The sequence below is a fragment of the Pelophylax lessonae genome, assembly GCF_965119305.1.
Source record: "Pelophylax lessonae genome assembly, chromosome: 4".
Lineage (NCBI taxonomy): Eukaryota > Metazoa > Chordata > Amphibia > Anura > Ranidae > Pelophylax > Pelophylax lessonae.
This window is the reverse complement of record NC_138771.1, coordinates 199,826,116-199,847,746: the sequence shown is the minus strand read 5'-3', so window position 1 is coordinate 199,847,746 and position 21,631 is coordinate 199,826,116. Positions and strand designations below refer to the sequence as shown.

The 21,631-nt window shown below is 45.9% G+C and overlaps 1 protein-coding gene across 1 annotated transcript in view; it reads right to left on the bottom strand.

Annotated features, from left to right (window-relative positions):
* SLC2A13 (solute carrier family 2 member 13) overlaps positions 1-21,631 on the bottom strand; it is a 421,105-nt gene that overhangs the window by 135,850 nt on the left and 263,624 nt on the right. The window contains exon 4 of the mRNA XM_082254444.1: positions 18,078-18,186. Coding sequence (XP_082110570.1) covers positions 18,078-18,186 — 109 coding nt within the window. The remainder of the gene's footprint in view (positions 1-18,077; positions 18,187-21,631) is intronic.

Genomic DNA, 21,631 nt, shown 5'->3' with positions numbered 1-21,631 from the left:
TTTTGCCTCTCAGATAAGTCTCCATGACACCATAGTTCCTTTTAGCTATCTGTAAGGGGGTAATTCTTCCCAATGATGACAAGAGTAAGGCTCCTTTCACACGGTCCGCATTCCGTTGCGGACTGTTCTCTGCTCAGTGGGGATCGATCCGCCGATCCCTGCTGAGCAGGCGGATGACAGCTTCGTCAGGTAGGTGTCAGAGCCCTGCTGCTCTCTATGGGGAATCGGATGAGAGCGGACCGCCTGTCCGCTCTCATCTGATCCCTGGACGGATGGAAAATAGGGTTTCCATCCGTCCTGATTTCATGGACAGGATTGGATGCGGATGGCAGCGGGTGTCAGCGAACATGTCTCCGATGACATCCGATGCTCCATAAGGATGTATGGAGGATCTGCTCAGATCAGCCTAAAAAACTGACAGGCGGATCTGATCGGATCGTTCGCGTGAAAGGACCCTAAGGAGCATTCTTCCCACTGACACACTAATGTGTCATGAGTTGTAGATGAATAATTTTTAGCAGGGATTCCCCAAGACCAGAAATTTATTTCAAGGGTTCCTCTGTGTTAAAAGGGTTGAGAAAGGCTGATTTAGGTGCTTGGTAAAATCTTGGGGGTTTCCAAGCTCAGCTGAGTTTTAGTTGTGTAAGTTGCTGACAGTTGGAGCTTGAATACCTTTTGTCAGCACTTTTTAAAAATATTTTTTGCATATTGATGCAACCCTGACTTGCACAACCTAGCATGGAATCCGTAGTCTAGCCAGAATTCGAGTTAGAATTTTTAATGTGATTTTTTTTTTTTTGTGAAATCAAATAACATTTGACATAACACCCAATTTACATTCACCACACATGTATTGCAGACGAATCCTCTTGGTGTATGCATTATAAAGGATAATTTCATATAAAAAATTAACAATGCTAATAATAAATGCCCATGTTTTGGGGAGTAAAAATTCTGCATTTATAATTTTTTTTTTTACAGGAGCCTGCAAAGCACTGCACCCGTGATCACTGGATCTTAGGTGCAACATCAGGCACCTGCAGACACTCCAGCTTTCTTCTCATACCTTTGTACATGTTTTCAGTTTGAAAGCTGGAGTTAGTGTAAATGGACTATAGCCCCGTACACACGTACCGATTGTCGGCCATAAATATTCGGCTGCCGACCGATCGGCCGATTGTAGGCTTGTTAGTAGGATGCTTCCGACAGCCGAAAGCGCATTTTCGGCCGAACAGAATCTGTCGTGCAGGCATTAAAATTTTTGTTGGCCAACACCAGAACGGCCGATTGTTCGCCAGTCAGTACAGATTTCGGCCGACAGACAGCAGATTTGCAAGACTGGGCATGCTCAGAAAAGAAAAAAGACAAGGAAAGTTAACCATCACATGACATCACTTCTGCAGTCGGCTGTTGTTGGCCGACAAAATTCGTGTGCAGTCTTTTGCAGTTTTCAACAGACACGACAGCCCTGGACAAAAGACGGCCGATCGTTCGGCCGACGATCGGTACGTGTGTACGGGGCTTAAGAGTGCACTGAGCAGCACACTCACAGTCCATTGAGAACTACAAGAGGAGACTCTGCCCACTGTCACAGGGGGTGGGGAGGCTGCTGCATAGCAACATGTTGCTAAAGCTTAACTTCTTTAATTTACAGTGAATCATTTCTCTGAAGTGGAGGTCACATTCACTGCTTTATATACATACATATTCTCTTTGGTGTGTGATATATAGCAAATTTCTGATTACATTTGCATGTGAAAAAAAGTTATTGAGGAAGCCTAAGTAAACTTAGATGTGATCCCATGAGATAACGGAATTTTTGTAAAATCTTACCTGTAAAATTCCTTTCTCTGAGTCCTCCGACAGTCGCCGCCTCTTCATATTCGTCACATATGGGTATTAGACTTTGCTCCGAAGGAGTAGCTAGGCAACAGAATATGTTAACAATAAAGCTTTTAACATATCCCACCCTCAAGGGATGGTCCCCTCAGTCAATACCCTCCTACTTCCTGCAACCATATCTCAGTTTTAGTGGAATAGCAGTAGAGTATACAACCAAACCCCAAAAGAGGGGCGGGGGCGGCGACTGTCGGAGGACTCAGAGAAAGGAATTTTACAGGTAAGATTTTACAAAAATTCAGTTTTCTCTTACGTCCTCCGACAGTCGCCGCCTCTTCATATTCGTCACATATGGGGACGTCCCAAAGCAGTGCAAACATGAGGGGTGGGAAACGCATCCGCGCCGAAAGGCAACGCAGTCTCCGCATCAAGGAAAGGAACCTTACCAAAGGAAGGAAACCAGCTGGGCAACAGCAAAAAACAAGTGCTCAACAGGAGCAACAACCCAGGAAAAGACAAAAAAACCAGGGGATATAAAACTTATCCCAGATTAGAGAATAGGGTTTTGGATCTACTGGAGGTTCGATAGTTGTGTCTGCCACCATCCCAAAAAAATGTTTGTGGTATTTGTGGTGCCTCAAGTCAAGGTGGGATTTTAAGGGCAGGAGTAAAGGGGATATCGAAGGTAATATAGTAGGTAAAAATTTTATTTACAAAGTATAAATATAATTACAAACATTCATGGTGAAAAATGGGTAAAGGCCCATTGTGCCAGTGAGAGAAGAAGAGTTTAGATGTGATAACAAGTGACAATAATGTGACTTGAGTTGATTTTGGTGATCCTGCTCTGCTGATTCTCATGTCAAAGGACCGGAATATACGCAGAGGAGGTAACCAATCGGTTAATCCGACATGTTTCGGCCAACTATGGCCTTTATCAAGGATCTGTCACCGATTCTAAAATAATCAAAGAGATATATGGTATCAAGTAATGGCAATTTGAAGAGAACCATAATTGTAAGGCAAAAAGCGCACAATATATGCGTACATACATTTTAGATATATGTCCACTTCCTAAAGTTGAGCCTTCCCAGAGTTCCTCCAGGAGCTACAGGAACAGTATGCTGTGAGGGTGAAATAACGCCCGAATCGCCGAAATCAATATGGAAGACCCAATGACAGAACAGGACAACCCCACTACTCCTCAGACTCCTCCTCACATACCTCAGGCACGGAACAGCATAAGAGTAGAAGAAGAGATGCCTCAAAACAACAGGTCCCTCAACCTATAACAAATGAGGGGAACACCCAAGGAACACAATCCCAAGATACAAACCAGACATCTCATACCCAAGATACACAATCAGGGGAATCAAGTGTGCCCCTTAGACCACATCAGATGTTTACAAGATCACACATCGACCCCAAACAACCGGGGGTTTTTTTAGGGAAAACAAATACCAAACCTCCAAAAAAACAGAACCCACCGGAGAAGAAACCGGAAGAAGAAAAACGGTGATAAATTTATCATCACACACACTTACCGACGACCAAAAGGAAGTCCTATCCCTGGGACTCTCTTTCTGTCCTAATACCAGCATTGATAGGTTTGAAACCATCAAGGACATAAACCTTTTTGCTAGAAATCTCCTGCTTAAAACCTTCTATCAAAAACAACCTCAAGCAACTCAAGCAACACCCACACTAACGGCAGCCGAATTCAGAGCCATTCGCGATCTAAACCTACTACTCCAAGAAAGCGATCTAGAAGATTGGGACGACCCAATAGAATCTGGCAAAGAACCTGATGGTGATGATCAAGAAATACCCCCTGATCAACCAACCTTCAAAAAAAGATCCAACAAATTTCCATCCCTAAATCTTAACCCTGCCATCGCACTGTTCGTGCGTCAAACCACCAAAGATATCGAATCAATTAAAGAAACAAGACATTCATCAAACCTAACTAAGAAACAAAGTCGAGCCCTCAAGGAACTCAGGGACAACGATGACATCATCATTAAACCCTCCGACAAGGGAGGGAATGTAGTAATCATGAGTAAGGAAAAATATAAAAACATGTGCCTCAATATACTATCTAACCAACAATGTTACAAAAAGATCCTACCTATAATGACTCAAACCTACGACCAACTATTCTACTCGAAAGTAGATAATGCTTTTAGAGTAGGCATCATATCCCAGACCTTATGGGAATATATCAGGACACCACATCCAAGAATACCTACAATGTATGCACTACCCAAACTACATAAAAATATGGATGACCCACCTGGGCGACCAATCATCTCGGGTAACGGCTGCATTTCTGAATCTATGAGTAAAGTGATAGATAGATATCTACGTCCTCATGTACAGGAATTATCTTCCTACACCCAAGACACTCTCCACCTCCTCAGGATACTTAACGACATCAGTATACCACAAGAAGCCTATCTAGTCACCATTGACGTGGAATCCTTGTATAATAATATCCCCCACAAGAAAGGAGTAGAGACCGTACAGAAGATATTACGACACCAAAATGAACATGATCTTAAATTTAACAACTTCATTACTGAAATGCTCCAATTTATACTTAATCACAATGTCTTTACATTTGGGGGTAACTACTACCTTCAAACTTGTGGGGTTGCGATGGGGACAAGCTGTGCCCCATCGTATGCTAACATCTATCTGGGCGCTTGGGAGCAGGAATTCCTCTCTGATGAAGAGAACACAATCTACGCCGATAAAATACTCATTTGGCAAAGGTATATTGACGATATACTTATCGTGTGGAATGGCCCTGAGACCATGATTACAGAATTACTAACCAAGATGAACCAAAACAAATACAACATGTTCTTCACTATGATCTACAATAAACAACAAGTATCCTTTCTTGATACTCTCATCTACAAAGACTCTAGCGGAAAAATCGCTACCACACTATACAGAAAGGACACGGCCGGCAATTCTATTCTTCATGCTTCCAGCTTCCACCCCCAACCGCTCATTAACTCCATACCGTACAGCCAATATTTAAGGTTAAAAAGAAATTGCTCAGATCCTGCTAAATTCCAACTTGAGGCCAACAGTTTAACTACCAGACTATCACAAAGAGGCTACACCAAAACCTCACTGCGTAAGGCCTTCAATCGCGCCAACCAGATGGACAGAGAAACACTTCTCTTTAAAAACAAAGAAACAACCAGAACGGAACCAGACACCCGAATCATCACCAGATTCACAAACGAACATCAACAAATCAGGAACATCCTTACAAAAAATTGGTCAATCCTCTTGGAAGAGCCCAGCACATCGAAACTTTTACCTCAAAAACCACCCATTACTTTTAGGAAGGCTGGCTCCCTACAACAAAAATTAGTATCTAGTGAATTTAAAGAAGGATCCAAGAAAGATCCCTGCAGAACCAAAGGGACTTTCCCTTGCGGGAACTGTGCCCAATGTTATGTGATCCGTCAAACGATCAATACTATCTTACCTAATGGGGAACCCTTCCAATCCAAACATTTTTGCAATTGCAAAACCAAGGGCGTGATTTATATGATGACATGTGAATGTGGGTCTTTCTATATTGGGAAGACCCGACAAGAATTCGGGAAACGGGTAAACCAGCATCTGCAAGCCATGCATATTGGCAACTACTATGTCCCTTTGGGTAGACATAGAGCGTACCATCACAACTACAAAATGCCTAAAATAAACTTCATGGCCTTGGATAGAATCCATGTGCCCCTTCGTGGCGGTGACTGGAACAAGACCCTCTTACAGTTGGAAATGCGCTGGATCACTAGACTCAAAGCTACCATACCACCTGGACTAAACGAAGCACAAAGCTTCCGTCCATTCCTTCCAGGCTTTTCTTCCGGGAAAACGGACTAAAGACTCCTTTTATAATTATATTTAAAATAATCATACAGTTTTTTTTTTTTTTTTTTTTTTATTTTTTTTATTTTTACTCTTATTTTCATTATCATTTTTTGTCCACCTTCGACTTTGATTACTACATATCAGATTGTAAATCCAATCTGAATTGACTATGATCTATTCCTAGGACATGGACCTCTTTTTACTGATCTTCCAACTGCCCCCTATGTGATCAATCCCTGGAGCCCGACTATTTCTTTTCCACCTAAAAAATCCCCCCCTTGCCCCCCCTTCCTCCTTCTCCCACAGAAAATTCCTCTGCAAATTCTATGCTGCTCATTCATTCATTATTGTACAATTATTATTTCCTTGTTACTATATTTTATTTTCATTATTATATCCACTTCTCAAGCCTCCACCCGAGACTCCATGAACTCCCGGCACAGGTAGCCCCGAATCCCTATGGATCGGGGCACTTGAACCCATATGGTCGGTCTCGCACCTCCATGTCATCCCCTCGGGGATGATCCGGCTTCTCGCACTGTGTCGGCGGCCTTCACTGGCACGTCCGCACGGTCTCTGGGGATGCGCTCTTGCTGCACGCAAGCGCCCTCCACGCCGTGTACGGACAATACCAGATAGCATCACGCAGCGCTCACTGCGCATGCGCGATTGCCTTTATAGGCCGGGGAACACTCTGAGCCTGCCAGTCTCTCTCTGACCGAGGGAGAAGGCGGACCCGGAGCCCTTATGCTGTGACCCTGCTTATTTCCACATCTAAACGTAAGTTTTACTTGGAGGAGAGCCTTCATAGATCTCTCCTACCAAGTTTCAAAGGACCACTCTGGAAACTTTTCTGAAAGTGGTCCAAATTACTTTCATGTTAAATGCACACATACCTTAATAAAATTACCTACTCTTGGCAACCTTAATATATTTACCTAGATTTCAGAAGCAACCCTGTGGAAGCTTTTTGATATATATTCAATCCTATTTGGATCCCTGGACCAGAATCTTCTGCCCAGCAAGTAATTATTATTACTTTACTCACCAGTCAATCCTTGGCTCCCTTTTTTGTATACTCAGTCAACCACTTATTTCACCCTCACAGCATACTGTTCCTGTAGCTCCTGGAGGAACTCTGGGAAGGCTCAACTTTAGGAAGTGGACATATATCTAAAATGTATGTACTCATATATTGTGCGCTTTTTGCCTTACAATTATGGTTCTCTTCAAATTGCCATTACTTGATACCATATATCTCTTTGATTATTTTAGAATCGGTGACAGATCCTTGATAAAGGCCATAGTTGGCCGAAACATGTCGGATTAACCGATTGGTTACCTCCTCTGCGTATATTCCGGTCCTTTGACATGAGAATCAGCAGAGCAGGATCACCAAAATCAACTCAAGTCACATTATTGTCACTTGTTATCACATCTAAACTCTTCTTCTCTCACTGGCACAATGGGCCTTTACCCATTTTTCACCATGAATGTTTGTAATTATATTTATACTTTGTAAATAAAATTTTTACCTACTATATTACCTTCGATATCCCCTTTACTCCTGCCCTTAAAATCCCACCTTGACTTGAGGCACCACAAATACCACAAATAAAACTTATCCCAACAGCCAGGAGTCCCCAACAAGGGACCCTAGGGAACAGCCGCACTAAGAACCTTGCGGCCAAAGGAAGCATCCGCCGATGCCTGAACATCTACTTCGTAGAATTTTGTGAAAGTGTGCACGGTCGACCAGGTCGCCGCCTTACACACCTGGGCTACAGAAGCCCCATGGCGACAGGCCCAAGACGTACTCAGAGATCTAGTAGAGTGCGCCTTCACAGGCACAGGGGGAACCTTCCCCTGCAAAGCATAGGCCTGTTCAATGGTCTGCCTGATCCATTTGGCGATGGTAGAGGTCGAAGCCGCCATGCCCTTCCGAGGACCCTCTGGAAGAACAAACAAGGAGTCCGTCTTTCGAAAAGACTCAGTCGATATAAGGTAAACCCTTATCGCCCGAACAACATCCAGAGAGTGCAATCTCACCTCCTTTGGATGTTTAGGCTTCGTGCACAACGAAGGCAAGACAATATCCTCATTAAGATGGAATTCCGAAACTCGTTTCGGAAGAAAAGAAGGATTAGGTCGCAAGACCACCTTATCCAAATGAATAACCAGGTACGGAGACTTGCAGGACAAAGCCGCCAGCTCCGACACTCTGCGAGCCGAAGTGATCGCCACCAAAAAGGCGACCTTTTTGGACAACATAGACAACGAGATCTCCCTGATCTGTTCAAAAGGAGCACGTTGTAACACAGATAGAACGAGATTCAAGTCCCAAGGGGGCAGAGGATCCCGCCTAGGGGGAACCAGATGCCGCACACCCTGAACAAAGGTGCCAACCAATGGGTTGGAAGCCACGGGACGTTGAAACAGAACGGCCAGAGCAGACACCTGACCCTGTATTGTAGCCAGCGCCAAACGCTGATCAACACCCGTTTGAAGGAAAGACAGCACACGGGACACCGAGTACGTGCGGGGTGAAAACCCCCTGGACTCACACCAGGCAAAATAGGCCTTCCAAGTACGGTAATAAACCTTCCCTGAGGAAGACTTCCTCGCGTTGATTAAAGTATGAACGACCTCCGGAGAGAGACTCCTCTCCTTCAGGACCTCGGTCTCAACAGCCAGGCCGTCAAAGCCAGTGACTGTAAAGCAGGATGGTATATCGGTCCTTGAGACAGTAGATCGTCTCGAAGAGGTAGACGCCACGGGGCGTCGACCGCCAGATTCACGAGGTCTGCGTACCAGGACCGGCGAGGCCAGTCCGGTGCCACAAGAATCACCGTGTTGCGTTCCGAGTGTAACCTACGAAGGAACCTGGACAGCAACTGAATCGGTGGAAACGCGTACATCAGCCTGTACTGATGCCACGGGGCCACTAACGCGTCCGACGCGTCTGCCCGAGGGTCGCGCGTCCTTGCCACGAACCTCTTCACCTTGTTGTTGAGACGAGACGCGAACAGGTCCACATCTGGAAGACCCCACTTCGCGCACAACATCTGGAAGACAGCCGGGTGGAGAGACCATTCCCCCTGATCCAGGGTCTGGCGACTCAGATAGTCCGCCTGCCAGTTCTCCACTCCCGGAATGTGAACCGCCGTTATCGCCGGGACATGAGTCTCGGCCCAAGACAGAATGTCGGCCACTTCTCGAGCCGCTCGGGCACTCCTGGTGCCCCCTTGGTGGTTGATGTAGGCCACCGCCGTGGCATTGTCCGTCTGCACCCGAACCGGGCAACCCTGCAGCCGGTCCGTCCAGCGATGAAGACAGAGACTTATCGCACGCAATTCCAGAATGTTGATCGGAAGGGAAGACTCCCCCTCCGACCAAGTCCCCTGGGCGGACAGAACGCCCAGAACTCCACCCCAGCCCGACAGGCTGGCATCCGTGGTGATTACCGTCCACGAGATCGGACGAAACGACTTGCCCCCGGACACCAACGGGGACTGGAGCCACCACAGAAGGTTTCCTCTGGTGCGATGACTCAACGAGATTTGAAGATCCAGAGATTGAGGTCGCCCGTCCCACCTGGACAGGATCTCCGCTTGGAGACCCCGCGTGTGAAACTGGGCGAAAGGAATCGCCTCGAAGGCCGAGACCATCAATCCCAGACATCTCATACACGTCCGCAGAGACGAGTTCGGAACGTCCCTGAGGGACCTGACTTCCTCCCGGAGAGTCCTGAGTTTGTCTTCCGGCAGGAAGACCTTCGCCTGCACCGAGTCCAGAATCATTCCCAGATAGGGGAGACGAACCGACGGACTCAGTGTCGACTTTGGAAAATTTATCGTCCAACCAAACTCCTGCAGAGTTTGCATCTTGACAGACAGGTCCTTCTCCAGACCCTGGCTGGCCGCAGACCGAACCAGAATGTCGTCCAGATACCCCAGGACAGAAACGCCCTGGGCCCTCAATAATGCCAGAACCGGTGCAAGCACCTTGGTGAAGACCCGCGGAGCCGAGGCGAGACCAAAGGGCAACGCCACGAACTGGTAGTGATCCTCCGCAATGGCAAATCGAAGGTATCTCTGATGACCCTCGAATATGGGGATGTGAAGGTACGCATCCTTCAAATCGATGGAGGCCATGAATTCCCCCGGAACCAGGGCAGCCACCACCGACCGCAGGGATTCCATGCGGAACTTGCGAACCCGCACAGAGCGGTTCAGAGCCTTCAAGTCCAGAATCGGACGAACCTTGCCCTCCTTTCTGGGCACGGTGAACAGATTGGAATAAAACCCCCGAAACCTGTCCCGATGAGGCACCGGAACCACCACTCCCTGAGCCCTCAGGTCCCGCACCGCCAGGTGCAGGTCCCGCAAGCGCTCTGGAGACAGTTGAAGATTTGAGGGAAAAAATCTGCTCTCCGGCCGAGAGAGAAACTCGATCTTGTAACCAGATCGAACGATTTCCTGAACCCATCTGTCCCGCACACGGGCCAACCAGGGCTGAAGAAAACCGAGCAAGCGTCCCCCCACCCCAAAACTGGGTGAGGGCGCCCCTTCAGGCCGAACTGTTATGGGCTGCAGATCCGGATTGGCCGGACTTCTGTTTACCAGACCAGGGCTTCTTCTGAGAGCCTTGACCTTTGAACGGTTTGCCCTTGTAGTGCGGCCGAAAGGCACGAAAGGACCCCTGAGGGGGCCGAAAATTAGCATGCTTCTTCCCAGAAGCCCCCTTAGCCTTGGGGAAATGGGGCAAGAGAGTGCTCTTACCCCCGGTGATCCCCTTAATCAACACATCCAGGGATTCCCCAAAAAGGCGAGACCCATCATAAGGCAGATTGGCTAAGGTCTCACGTGAAGATTGGTCCACCGACCAACATTTTAACTAAACCAGGCGGCGAGACAACACCGCTACGCTGTGCACACGTGCAGCCAACGGAACCAGGTCCAGGTCCGCATCACACAGATACATGACACCCTGGTGGATTTGATCCACCATATCCAGGGTCGCCGGCGAGGCCGAGTCGGCCACTAGGACGCGCCTAAGCATCTGCGTCCAACTTGCGATCGCCTGGGCCGCCATGAGAGAAGCAAACAGAGCCTTAAGCATAGAACCCGTAACAGAATAAGTATGACGGGCAAGAGACTCCAGTCTCCTATCCGTGGCATCACGGAAAACAGGGGAATCCTCTGCAGGAATCGCAGTGGCTTTGTTCAAAACCGCAATTGCGTGATCCACTGGTGGAGGCACACACCACCTTTCATCAGTGGAAGGCGAAAAAGGATAACGCAGCTTGAATCTACTCGGTACCGCAAAAGGTTTGCGCAGATTGCGCCATTGATCCTTAACAGCGCGCTGAAAATCATCATTGCAGGGAAAAACCTGCGGCGTCCTGCGTTTCCTCTGCGTCCCATAAGCCGCCAAGGCAGCGGGGGGACACACTTCGTCCTGCAAACGCAGCGTTTGCTTAATGGAAGCAATCAACTCATCCATGATTGCAAGCTCTTCAGGCGAGCCAGGGGGAGAATTATCAACCCCCTCAACTTCAGCCTCCACCTCAGACCCCACTAGATCAAGAGAGGAGCGGGACCCCGATAAGGAGGCCCCCGCCATAACAGCCCCATCACCTTCACCCTCAGAATCAGAGGAAAGAGCAACTCTGGGCCTTTTAGTAGATTGAGCAGCCACCAGCATTTGCACCTGAGCAGCAAGGCCAGCCACAATAGTGGCTAAATCCCCCCCTGGGGGGGAAACAGCGGTCCCCTGGCTTTCCACCAATACTGTAGGAAATTTGCCCTCCTGAGAATCCATTGCCCCTGTAATGCCAGACAACCAAGGGTTAACTGCCCCTTTTAAGCAAGCGCGGCAAGCGCAGCCCACCGCACCACACTCAAGCACAATGAGACCCCCACAGGGAATATGCAAACTGAACACAGGCAATGGATAGCAAGAACAGAAGGATAAAACCTGAGGAGACCCTCGCCGCTGCTGCTGCCTCGATCGGTGTTCCTGGAAAGAGGAAGTGATGCTGCCAGGGCGCTGTATGTAAGCCTATGGAGGCTACAAGAAAATGGCCGCCATGCATGTAAACCATGCGGCCGGAGCGAGTGTAGGCAAAATGGCGTCGTTTGGCGCCGAAACCGCCGCTCCACAGTGCATTAAAACACACATTACATTCCAATATCAGAATACATGTCAGATCGCCGCAGCGATCGCTGTATATGCCCAAACATGCCAAAAAAACATGCCCCACAGCACACAGCTTCTCACACTGACCAGTCTGACACACACAGTGTCATACAGCTCCCCCCCCCCCTTGCAGCCCACAGCATGCAGCCGAGAGATAGGGAGACAAGCAGTGTGAATAGAGGCAGGTTACACAGTCCCAGACTGACACCCCCCCACACAGACAGGTCCCCACATAAATACACTTACCTCACATGGCGTGGGGGACCCGCACAGGCGAACAAGCCGCTGCACATGAGGCAGGGAGAGTCGCATTCAAGACGCACACAAGGGGGGTTAAGAAACCGCACAGCGTCCAGTGAGGTAGCCACCTCACCAATCATCCCTGCACCGAACAGGGATGGGTCGTTCACTGTGCCAGGAGCGTTACCTGGCTGAACGCTCGATGGCAGACTGGGAAGCCACTGACCCACGACCTGCGACCAGGGGGATCAGCCCGAGACCCAGTCCGCATGGTCCTCTTCATCCGAAGAACTAACTAACGCTGACAAAATAACAGCTAAGTAAAGGTAGAGAGAAAAACTCAAACAAAATTTTAAAAAGAAGAAAGAGTCTGGGACAGAAAGTCCCAGCACAGAGAGAGCCAGCCACTCTTGACAAGCTAGACATTAAAACTGAGATATGGTTGCAGGAAGTAGGAGGGTATTGACTGAGGGGACCATCCCTTGAGGGTGGGATATGTTAAAAGCTTTATTGTTAACATATTCTGTTGCCTAGCTACTCCTTCGGAGCAAAGTCTAATACCCATATGTGACGAATATGAAGAGGCGGCGACTGTCGGAGGACGTAAGAGAAATAGATATTTCAAGGAACCCCTCCCCTTCCGATTCTGTGCGAATTGGATGCGTTTTACACATTCGCATGACATGCGAGTGTGACCGTCTCTCAATGGAGCCGGTTCACACATGTCCAGGGCAGCCGCAGTGAAAATTCCAAAAGGGTCCTGTGCGTTTTTGGGTTCAGTTCAAGTTATGAATTCAGGCAAAAATTGGGACCTGAATTGTACCTGAACCGATGAACAGGAACGCACCAGACCCCAGGCCGGAAACTGCAGCCGCACATATGCGAATCTGGCCTAAGTTAAGGGATCTCTCAAATGAAACACAACAATAAAAACCTGGCAGAGGTTTTTACTCTTTCCCATTTTACTTTAAGAAAATGTTTTACAAGGGTTATGCTCCTTTAGCACAATTCCTTCATCTTTGTGACCTCACCAAACAGGAAATCTTCCTAATAACTACAGAAACAGTAATTAAAATAGCAGTTATAACACTTCACCATGTTGTGCAAAAAGTTTTGGCAGTAGCCATGCCTTAACTTTTAATCTCAGGTAAACTTCCAAGAAGCTCTGTTGAAAAGGAACAGGGTGCGATGAAGGCTAGAGCTGGCTTAGCAAAGTAACAGTCGTGATTTGGTATCATTTCTGGCCAGCAAGACCACTACCACTGACATAAAGAGCCCATTCACCCCAGGTGCCATGAGACTGTGCTGGGCTTCAAGTTCCAAAACGCTCAGGTATAAATGGGACTATAATATAATATAGATATAATTGCTAGAAAGTGTGAATGTGTTCGTAACGTTTTTATTTTTTTTGAAACACACATTGATTTAGATGGGCAATATTTCCCTACAGCCTACTCATTTACTGGCAATAGCACTATGGATAAAGCATACCAATTATACTTTACCTGACTGCTAAAACAAAAATGCTGCCTTTGGATATGCAGTAAAAACAAAATCGGTTTGTAGAACTGCTGTTCACACAAACCTGTAAACTTGCCAGTGTCTAGCTGAAGTAAATAAAACAATTGTTGCTTTAATAAATGAGCATCAATTTTGAACATAAATACGTACACTGCTCAAAAAAATTAAAGGACAGCATCAAGTCAATTAAACTCCTTGGATATTGATCTGGTCAGTTAAGTAGCAGAGGGGGTTGTTAATCAGTTTCAGCTGCTTTGGTGTTAATGAAATTAACAGGTGCACTAGATGGGCAACAATGAGACAACCCCCAAAACAGAAATGGTTTTAAAGGTCAAGACCACTGACATTTTTTTCCCCACTCATTTTTTTGACTGTTTTTCAGTAGTTATGCATTTGGCTAGGGTCAGTGTCACTACTGGTAGCATGAGGCGATAGCTGGACCCTATAGAGGTTACACAGTCCAACTCCTCCAGGATGGCACATCAATATGTGCCATTGCCAGAATCTTTTCTTTGTCTTCCATCATAGTCTCAAGAGCATGGAGGAGATTTCAGGAGACAGACAGTTACTCTAGGAGAGCTGGATGGGCCCGTAGAAGGTCCTTAACCCATCAGCAGGACTGGTATTTGTTTCTTTGTGCACGGAGGAACAGGATGAGCACTGCAAGAGCCCTACAAAATGACCACCAGCAGGCCACTGGTATGAATTTCTGACCAAACAATGAGATAGAGTTCATGAGGGTGGCCTGAGGGCCCAATGACCTCTAGTGGGCCCTGTGCTCACTGCCCGGCACCGTGGAGCTCGATTGGCATTTTCCATTGAACACCAGAATTGGCAGGTCCTCCACTGGCGCCCTGTACTTTTCATAGATGAGAACAGGTTCACCCTGGGCACATGTGACAGACGTGAAAGGGTCTGGTGAAACCGTGGAGAACGTTATGCTGCCTGTAACATCGTTCAGCATGACCGGATTTGGTGGTGGGTGAGTGATGGTCTGTGAAGGCGTATCCATGGAGGGACACACATACCTCTAAAGGCTAGACAATGGCATCCTGACTGCCATTAGGAATTGCGATGAAATCCTTGGACCCATTGTCAAACCCTACACTTGTGCAGTGAATCCTGGGTTCCTCCTGGTGCACGACAATGTCCAGCCTTATGTAGTGAGAGTATGCAGACAAGTTCCTGAAGAATGCAGGAATTGATACCAATAAATGGCACCCACACTCGCCTGACCAAAATCCAATAGAACACCTCTGGGACATTATGTTTAGGTCCATCCAATGCCGACAGCTTGCACCTCAGTCTATTTAGGAGCTCAGTGATGCCCTTGTCCAGATCTGGGAGGAAATACCCCAGGACACCATCCGTTGTCTCATTGGGAGCATGCCCTGAAGTTGTTGGGCATATGCATACAAGCACGTGGGGCCATACAAGCAACTGAGTACCATTTTGAGCTGCTGCAATGAAATTTCAGCAAAATGGACTAGCCTGCTGCATCATTTTTTCACTTTGACTTTGGAGGTGTCTTTAAATTCAGCCCTTTGTAGGTTGATCACTTTCATTTCCATCAAACGATGTGACATTCTTTTCATTCCTAACACATTGCCCAGTCCACATCAGTATAGATACCCTGCATGATATTTTTCCATATTGAGATCAGATGTGTTTTTAAAGTGTTCCTTTAATTTTTTTGAGCAGTGTATTAGCTGTTTATATGCACATCATGGTGATTTAAATATCATTGCAAAGGCTATTTGAGAGTCTAAAGGCCCGTACACACTTTGCGATTGTCAGCCGTAAATATTCGACCACCGACCGATCGGCCGATTGTCGGCTTGTTAGTATGATGCTTCCGACAACCGACTGCGACTTTTCGGCCGAACAGAATCTGGTGTGCAGGCTTTAAAATTTTTGTTGGCCAGCACCAGAACGGCCGATTGTTCCTCAGTCAGTACAGAATTCGGCCGGCAAACAGCAGATGAGCAAGACTGGGCATGCTCAGAGAAGAAAAAACACACGGAAAGTTAACCATCACATGATATCACTTCTGCAGTCGGCTGTTGTTGGCCGACAAAATTCGTGTGCAGTCTTTAGCACTTTTCAACCGACAGGACAGCACCGGACAAAAGACGGCCGATCGTTCGGCCGATATTCGGTACGTGTGTACGGGGCTTTACAGTTCTATTTAAAAGACAACTAATTGTTTCAGGGAGTTTGACATCCAGATGCAGTTTTACACCAGTTAATCTGATTGATTAATCCTGAAAATGGTTGTATGACTGTCTAAAGATCCTCTAACAACAAAAGAAATGGGAGTTGCCGTGGTTCTGTAGTTATGTTCACACTAGTGCAGCTGCAGCACCATCCAGTTTTCAGCGTGATTTTGTAGTGAGTTTTTCATACATTTTATTTATTTTTTTTATTAAAGAAAAAAAAAAAGATTTTATACATAAAACCCTGCCACGAACGAACTATGTACATGCATTTTACACACATTTTTGATTTGTGTCCATTAAAGTCTATACAGTGGGTACGGAAAGTATTCAGACCCCCCTTAAATTTTTCACTCTTTGTTATATTGCAGCCATTTGCTAAAATCATTTAAGTTCATTCTTCTTCCTCATGAATGTACACATAGCACCCCATACTGACAGAAAAACACAGAATTGTTGACATTGTTGCAGATTTATTAAAAAAGAAAAATTGAAATATCACATGGTCCTAAGTATTCAGACCCTTTGCTGTGACACTCATATATTTAACTCAGGTGCTTTCCATTTCTTCTGATCATCCTTGAGATGGTTCTACACCTTCATTTGAGTCCAGCTGTGTTTGATTATACTGATTGGACTTGATTAGGAAAGCCACACACCTGTCTATATAAGACCTTCCAGATCACAATGCATGTCAGAGCAAATGAGAATCATGAGGTCAAAGGAACTGCCTGAAGAGCTCAGAGACAGAATTGTGGCAAGGCACAGATCTGGCCAAGGTTACAAAAAGATTTCTGCTGCACTTAAGGTTCCTAAGAGCACAGTGGCCTCCATAATCCTCAAATGGAAGACATTTGGGACGACCAGAACCCTTCCTAGAGCTGGCCGTCCGGCCAAACTGAGCTATCAGGGGAGAAGAGCCTTGGTGAGAGAGGTAAAGAAGAACCCAAAGATCACTGTGGCTGAGCTCCAGAGATGCAGTCAGGAGATGGGAGAAAGTTGTAGAAACTCAACCATCACTGCAGCCCTCCACCAGTCGGGGCTTTATGGCAGAGTGGCCCGACGGAAGCCTCTCCTCAGTGTAAGACACATGAAAGCCTGCATGGAGTTTGCTAAAAAAACACCTGAAGGACTCCAAGATGGTGAGAAATAAGATTCTCTGGTCTGATGAGACCAAAATAGAACTTTTTGGCCTTAATTCTAAGCGGTATGTGTGGAGAAAACCAGGCACTGCTCATCACCTGTCCAATACAGTCCCAACAGTGAAGCATGGTGGTGGCAGCATCATGCTGTGGGGGTGTTTTTCAGCTTCAGGGACAGGACGACTGGTTGCAATCGAGGGAAAGATGAATGCGGCCAAGTACAGGGATATCCTGGACAAAAACCTTCTCCAGAGTGCTCTGGACCTCAGACTGGGCCGAAGGTTTACCTTCCAACAAGACAATGACCCTAAGCACACAGCTAAAATAACGAAGTGGCTTCACAACAACTCCGTGACTGTTCTTGAATGGCACAGCCAGAGCCCTGACTTAAACCCAATTGAGCATCTCTGGAGAGACCTAAAAATGGCTGTCCACCAACGTTTACCATCCAACCTGACAGAACTGGAGAGGATCTGCAAGGAGGAATGGCAGAGGATCCCCAAATCCAGGTGTGAAAGACTTGTTGCATCTTTCCCAAAAAGACTCCTGGCTGTATTAGATCAAAAGGGGGCTTCTACTAAATACTGAGCAAAGGGTCTGAATACTTAGGACCATGTGATATTTCAGTTTTTCTTTTTTAATAGATCTGCAACAATGTCAACAATTCTGTGTTTTTCTGTCAGTATGGGGTGCTATGTGTACATTCATGAGGAAGAAGAATGAACCTAAATGATTTTAGCAAACGGCTGCAATATAACAAAGAGTGAAAAATTTAGGGGGTCTGAATACTTTCCGTACCCACTGTAGGTGCCAAAATCAGAAGTAGCACCTGTATTTTTTACAAAAACACACAGTACCTGCACTGCATCGATGTGAACGGGCACCATAAAGAATACTGTGATTTCCATTGTCGTGCAGTGCTGAGAGATAGTAGCTGCATCGGAAGTTGCACTAGCATGAATGGGGCTCAGAGTGTCATACATTATCTCAATCTTTGTCATTTAGAAAATTAAATACATACATGACTGTGTTGATGCCCGCCAACTGTTGAAACATTTGCAATCCACAACCAACAAATAGAGCACGACGTGTTGGAGGATATATTAACATTCTGTAGATAACAGGTCCGCCTTAGGGAAAAAAAAGAAAAAAATAACTTTCTAAAACATCTTACAGGAATAACCAAGTAACAAAATGCATATTTCTGAAACATCACATTTGCAGGATGATATATGTAAATACAAAAAGACCATATGTTCAATTTGCTGCACCGGTCATGCAGCAATTAAAAAGCATCTAATTTATCAAATGTTATATAGTCAAGAAGTAAATATTGCCATTCTTGCAACATAGTAGCACGGTGGTGCCTAAGGGGTTAATCCTCTGCATTGTGTAAAAAGGCTGTTTGATCCTGTCTTCTCTGTTCCTCTCCTTCTTCCAATATATCTCCTGATATTTACAGAGCTAGGGCACAAGCCTTGCATTCTCATAGGGCAATCGTGGTAGAATGAATATGAAAACTCCTCCTAAAAGTTTTAATTTAGGCACTGATAGAAGTCACAAGACTGCTATATACTGCTTATGAGAAAAGGTATTTAAGTTCTTATTTTACTTAATTTGGTATTGTGTCCTTATTGGATATTAGGACAGATTAATGTTCATGCTGTTCTGTTTTTTATGCATGAGTCTTATACTACATATCTACACTGAATAATTTACATATTATTTACATAATGATATTATATTTCACTTTGATTACCTTCAATAAAACTTAATTCGAAAAAAAATAAAAATAAATTATTGCTCTCGCTCGAATGATTGCAGCGATACGTCACACGCGATACGTTCTGGGATTCGACCCTTAAAATGACAGTTTTACTCAGAATAATTTATATCTTATACACTATACCAATTGTACTCCTAAAGACTTACTTTAAAAGACTACACAGAGCTTTTCTGGCCTTTGTATGGCAAGACAAGCATCCTAGACTGGCCTCCGACCTTCTACGTAGAAAAAAATCAGATGGCGAAGTGGGACTTCCGGACATGCCTCTTTACTGTAAGGCCATGGCTCTTGTGTGCATCCTGAACTGGTGCCATGACTCTACAAGTAAAGTATGGGTTCCAATAGAAAGGATAATGGCAGGCAGAAATCTTGCAGGTGCTCCCTGAATTCCTGCCGTTTCCAAGGATTTATCCAACTAAACTTCCCCTTTGACTCGATCCTTCCTATCTGTCTGGGATTGACTGAATGCAGGGGGGTCACTACGTTCCCCAGACGTCTCTCCTGGCATCCTTGGGAGATTATACTTGTTTTTTCCTGGGGGAAGAGCATGGTTTCTTTGGTTCCTGGGGCTCTTATGGGAAAGTTGTCTGTGCTAAATTTGCCCCACAGGGTATCCTATTGCCCCTCATCACTCTACAATCATCCCATGGTACTGTTCCCTTTGCAACCTGGAGATACCACCATATAGCAGACTTTCTCCACAAACTACAACTTTAACTACAATCCTACGATACTCTTACTAGTTTTGAAACCCTATGTATCAATCTCCCAGAACCTAAACACCTACTATTTCAAATGTACAGGCTCATGTTGAGCTCGCAGTCCACATTGGCCCCATATTATATTAGGAAGTGGGGGAGGTAACTGGGACAGGAGTTTACCCCCTCACAGGTTCAGAGGATGATTATATTTATACAAGAGTCATCGTATAAATGTCTTACTAGATGGTACAGAACCCCATCCCATTTAGCTCAGATGTTTCCGACAGCGGATGCCCACTGCTGGAGAGGGTGCGGACAACGGGTCACATTCCTCCATCTGTGGTGGTCTTGCCCCAAGATTAGGACCTTTTGGGAGGCCATTGCCCCTTTGATCAAAAAGACGACTCTCCAAACCCATAGAGAGCTCCCTGCTGCACTCACTTCCATGGGGCTCCGTCCTCCTTAAAGTTAAATAAAAGGATGGATGTATGTATTACTCCTCCGAGATCCTAGCACACTGATTGTAATCCCCATACCACTATTGATGATATGTTATCCTTTACCACATGCTTGCCCCATAATAGTACCTTGCGCACTGGCTAGTTAGGGTTAGTGCTCGTTCGACCCCTTTTTTTTCTCTCCTCCCTTGGTCCTAAATGTTTCTTTCCCTCTATTGGTTACTTTTATGGAACCAGTGCCTTGTCGATTGAGCAGTGAATATACTTGTTGCACTGTAGGTCTGCTTGGGTATACTGTCTCTATTGTGATATATGAAGCACTCGGGTCTTCTCTCCCCCTGTTCTCTGACACCCGTGCTGACGATGGAGTGGGGACTGGTGGAGGGCCCTTGTGTCTTCTTTGGAGTATTACATACCAGACCCATATATTTTGATTATAGATTGACTATGTTAGATTTGTTCCTCCTGCACAAACCTGATAAGTGCGCACTTTGTATACCTGTAGATTTTGGTATCGTGCATTCTCTTTGTCTTACCTACAAAAACGTAAAAAAAAAAAAATTGATTATAAAAAAAAAAAAAAGACTCCAGTAAACCGGAAGTGACGTTTCTTTCGGATTAGTACATTGGAGACCCTGATTGCGGCTTTGATTGGATCTCCAGCAAGCCGGCGGACGTCTCTGCTGGTCGCTCAGGTCAGTGGGACAGGAGATCCGGGCAGAGCAGAGGAAGGCGCCAGGAGGGGGGACGTCTCCTCCTGCTGCTTTAAATAACAGCTGAGTGGCTGCTTGGCTGCAGCAGTTATTATTACAAGTATCATCATATTCCAGTAATAAGGAAAGAAAAGGGAGCTGGGGATCCGCCAAGCTAGTAAATTGGCTGCTCGGCTGGACAGGATCAAGAGAAGGATCCTGCTTGTTCTCTGCAAATAAGATGTTGTGTTGGAGAGATCTCAAATTAAATTGGGTGAATTTCATGGTAGTCTCAAAAGAGATTTCCATGGGACCTAAAACTCTCAGAGAATTTAACAGAAGGATGCCTCTTTGACCTTGAGTCTCAAGCATGAGCTCTGAGAGGAAGCAGTTTGTCCTCAGGTAGGAAGATTTGCCAAGTATTCCAGGTTAAGATAAGGTTGGTAGAGCAAATGTATAAAAGCGTATTACCCAACCGAAAGCCTAAAACATCTGAATTGTTCGGTGAATGTTTGCACATAACTGGAGTCCTTCAGAAGTTTGTCAAGATAGCATGTGGGCTAAATGCCCTCAAAAGGACAAGGAGAGGTGCAAGGATCTTTGTAAATACCTTGGGGGCTAAGGATAGGCCAAAAGGCAGTGTGACAACCTAGAAGAGATTGTTTTCTCCTGCAGAGTGCTGTGAGGTGGATAAAGGGGAATATGCAGGTAGGCATCTTGGATGTCAATGAATGCCAAATATTCCTCTTGGTCACATCGCTCCGCCCTGCGCATTTCCAGGGTACGGGCGCCGGGCTGCGCCATCACTATAAGTACATGTGACGAAACACGTACAGCAGAGCAAAGTGCCGACGTCATCGCATTCTTTGGTTTTCGGAAGTGTGGGTTGCTTGTGTTATGCCGACAAGATTGTTATTAGGGCGTTTTTATTAGTGGAT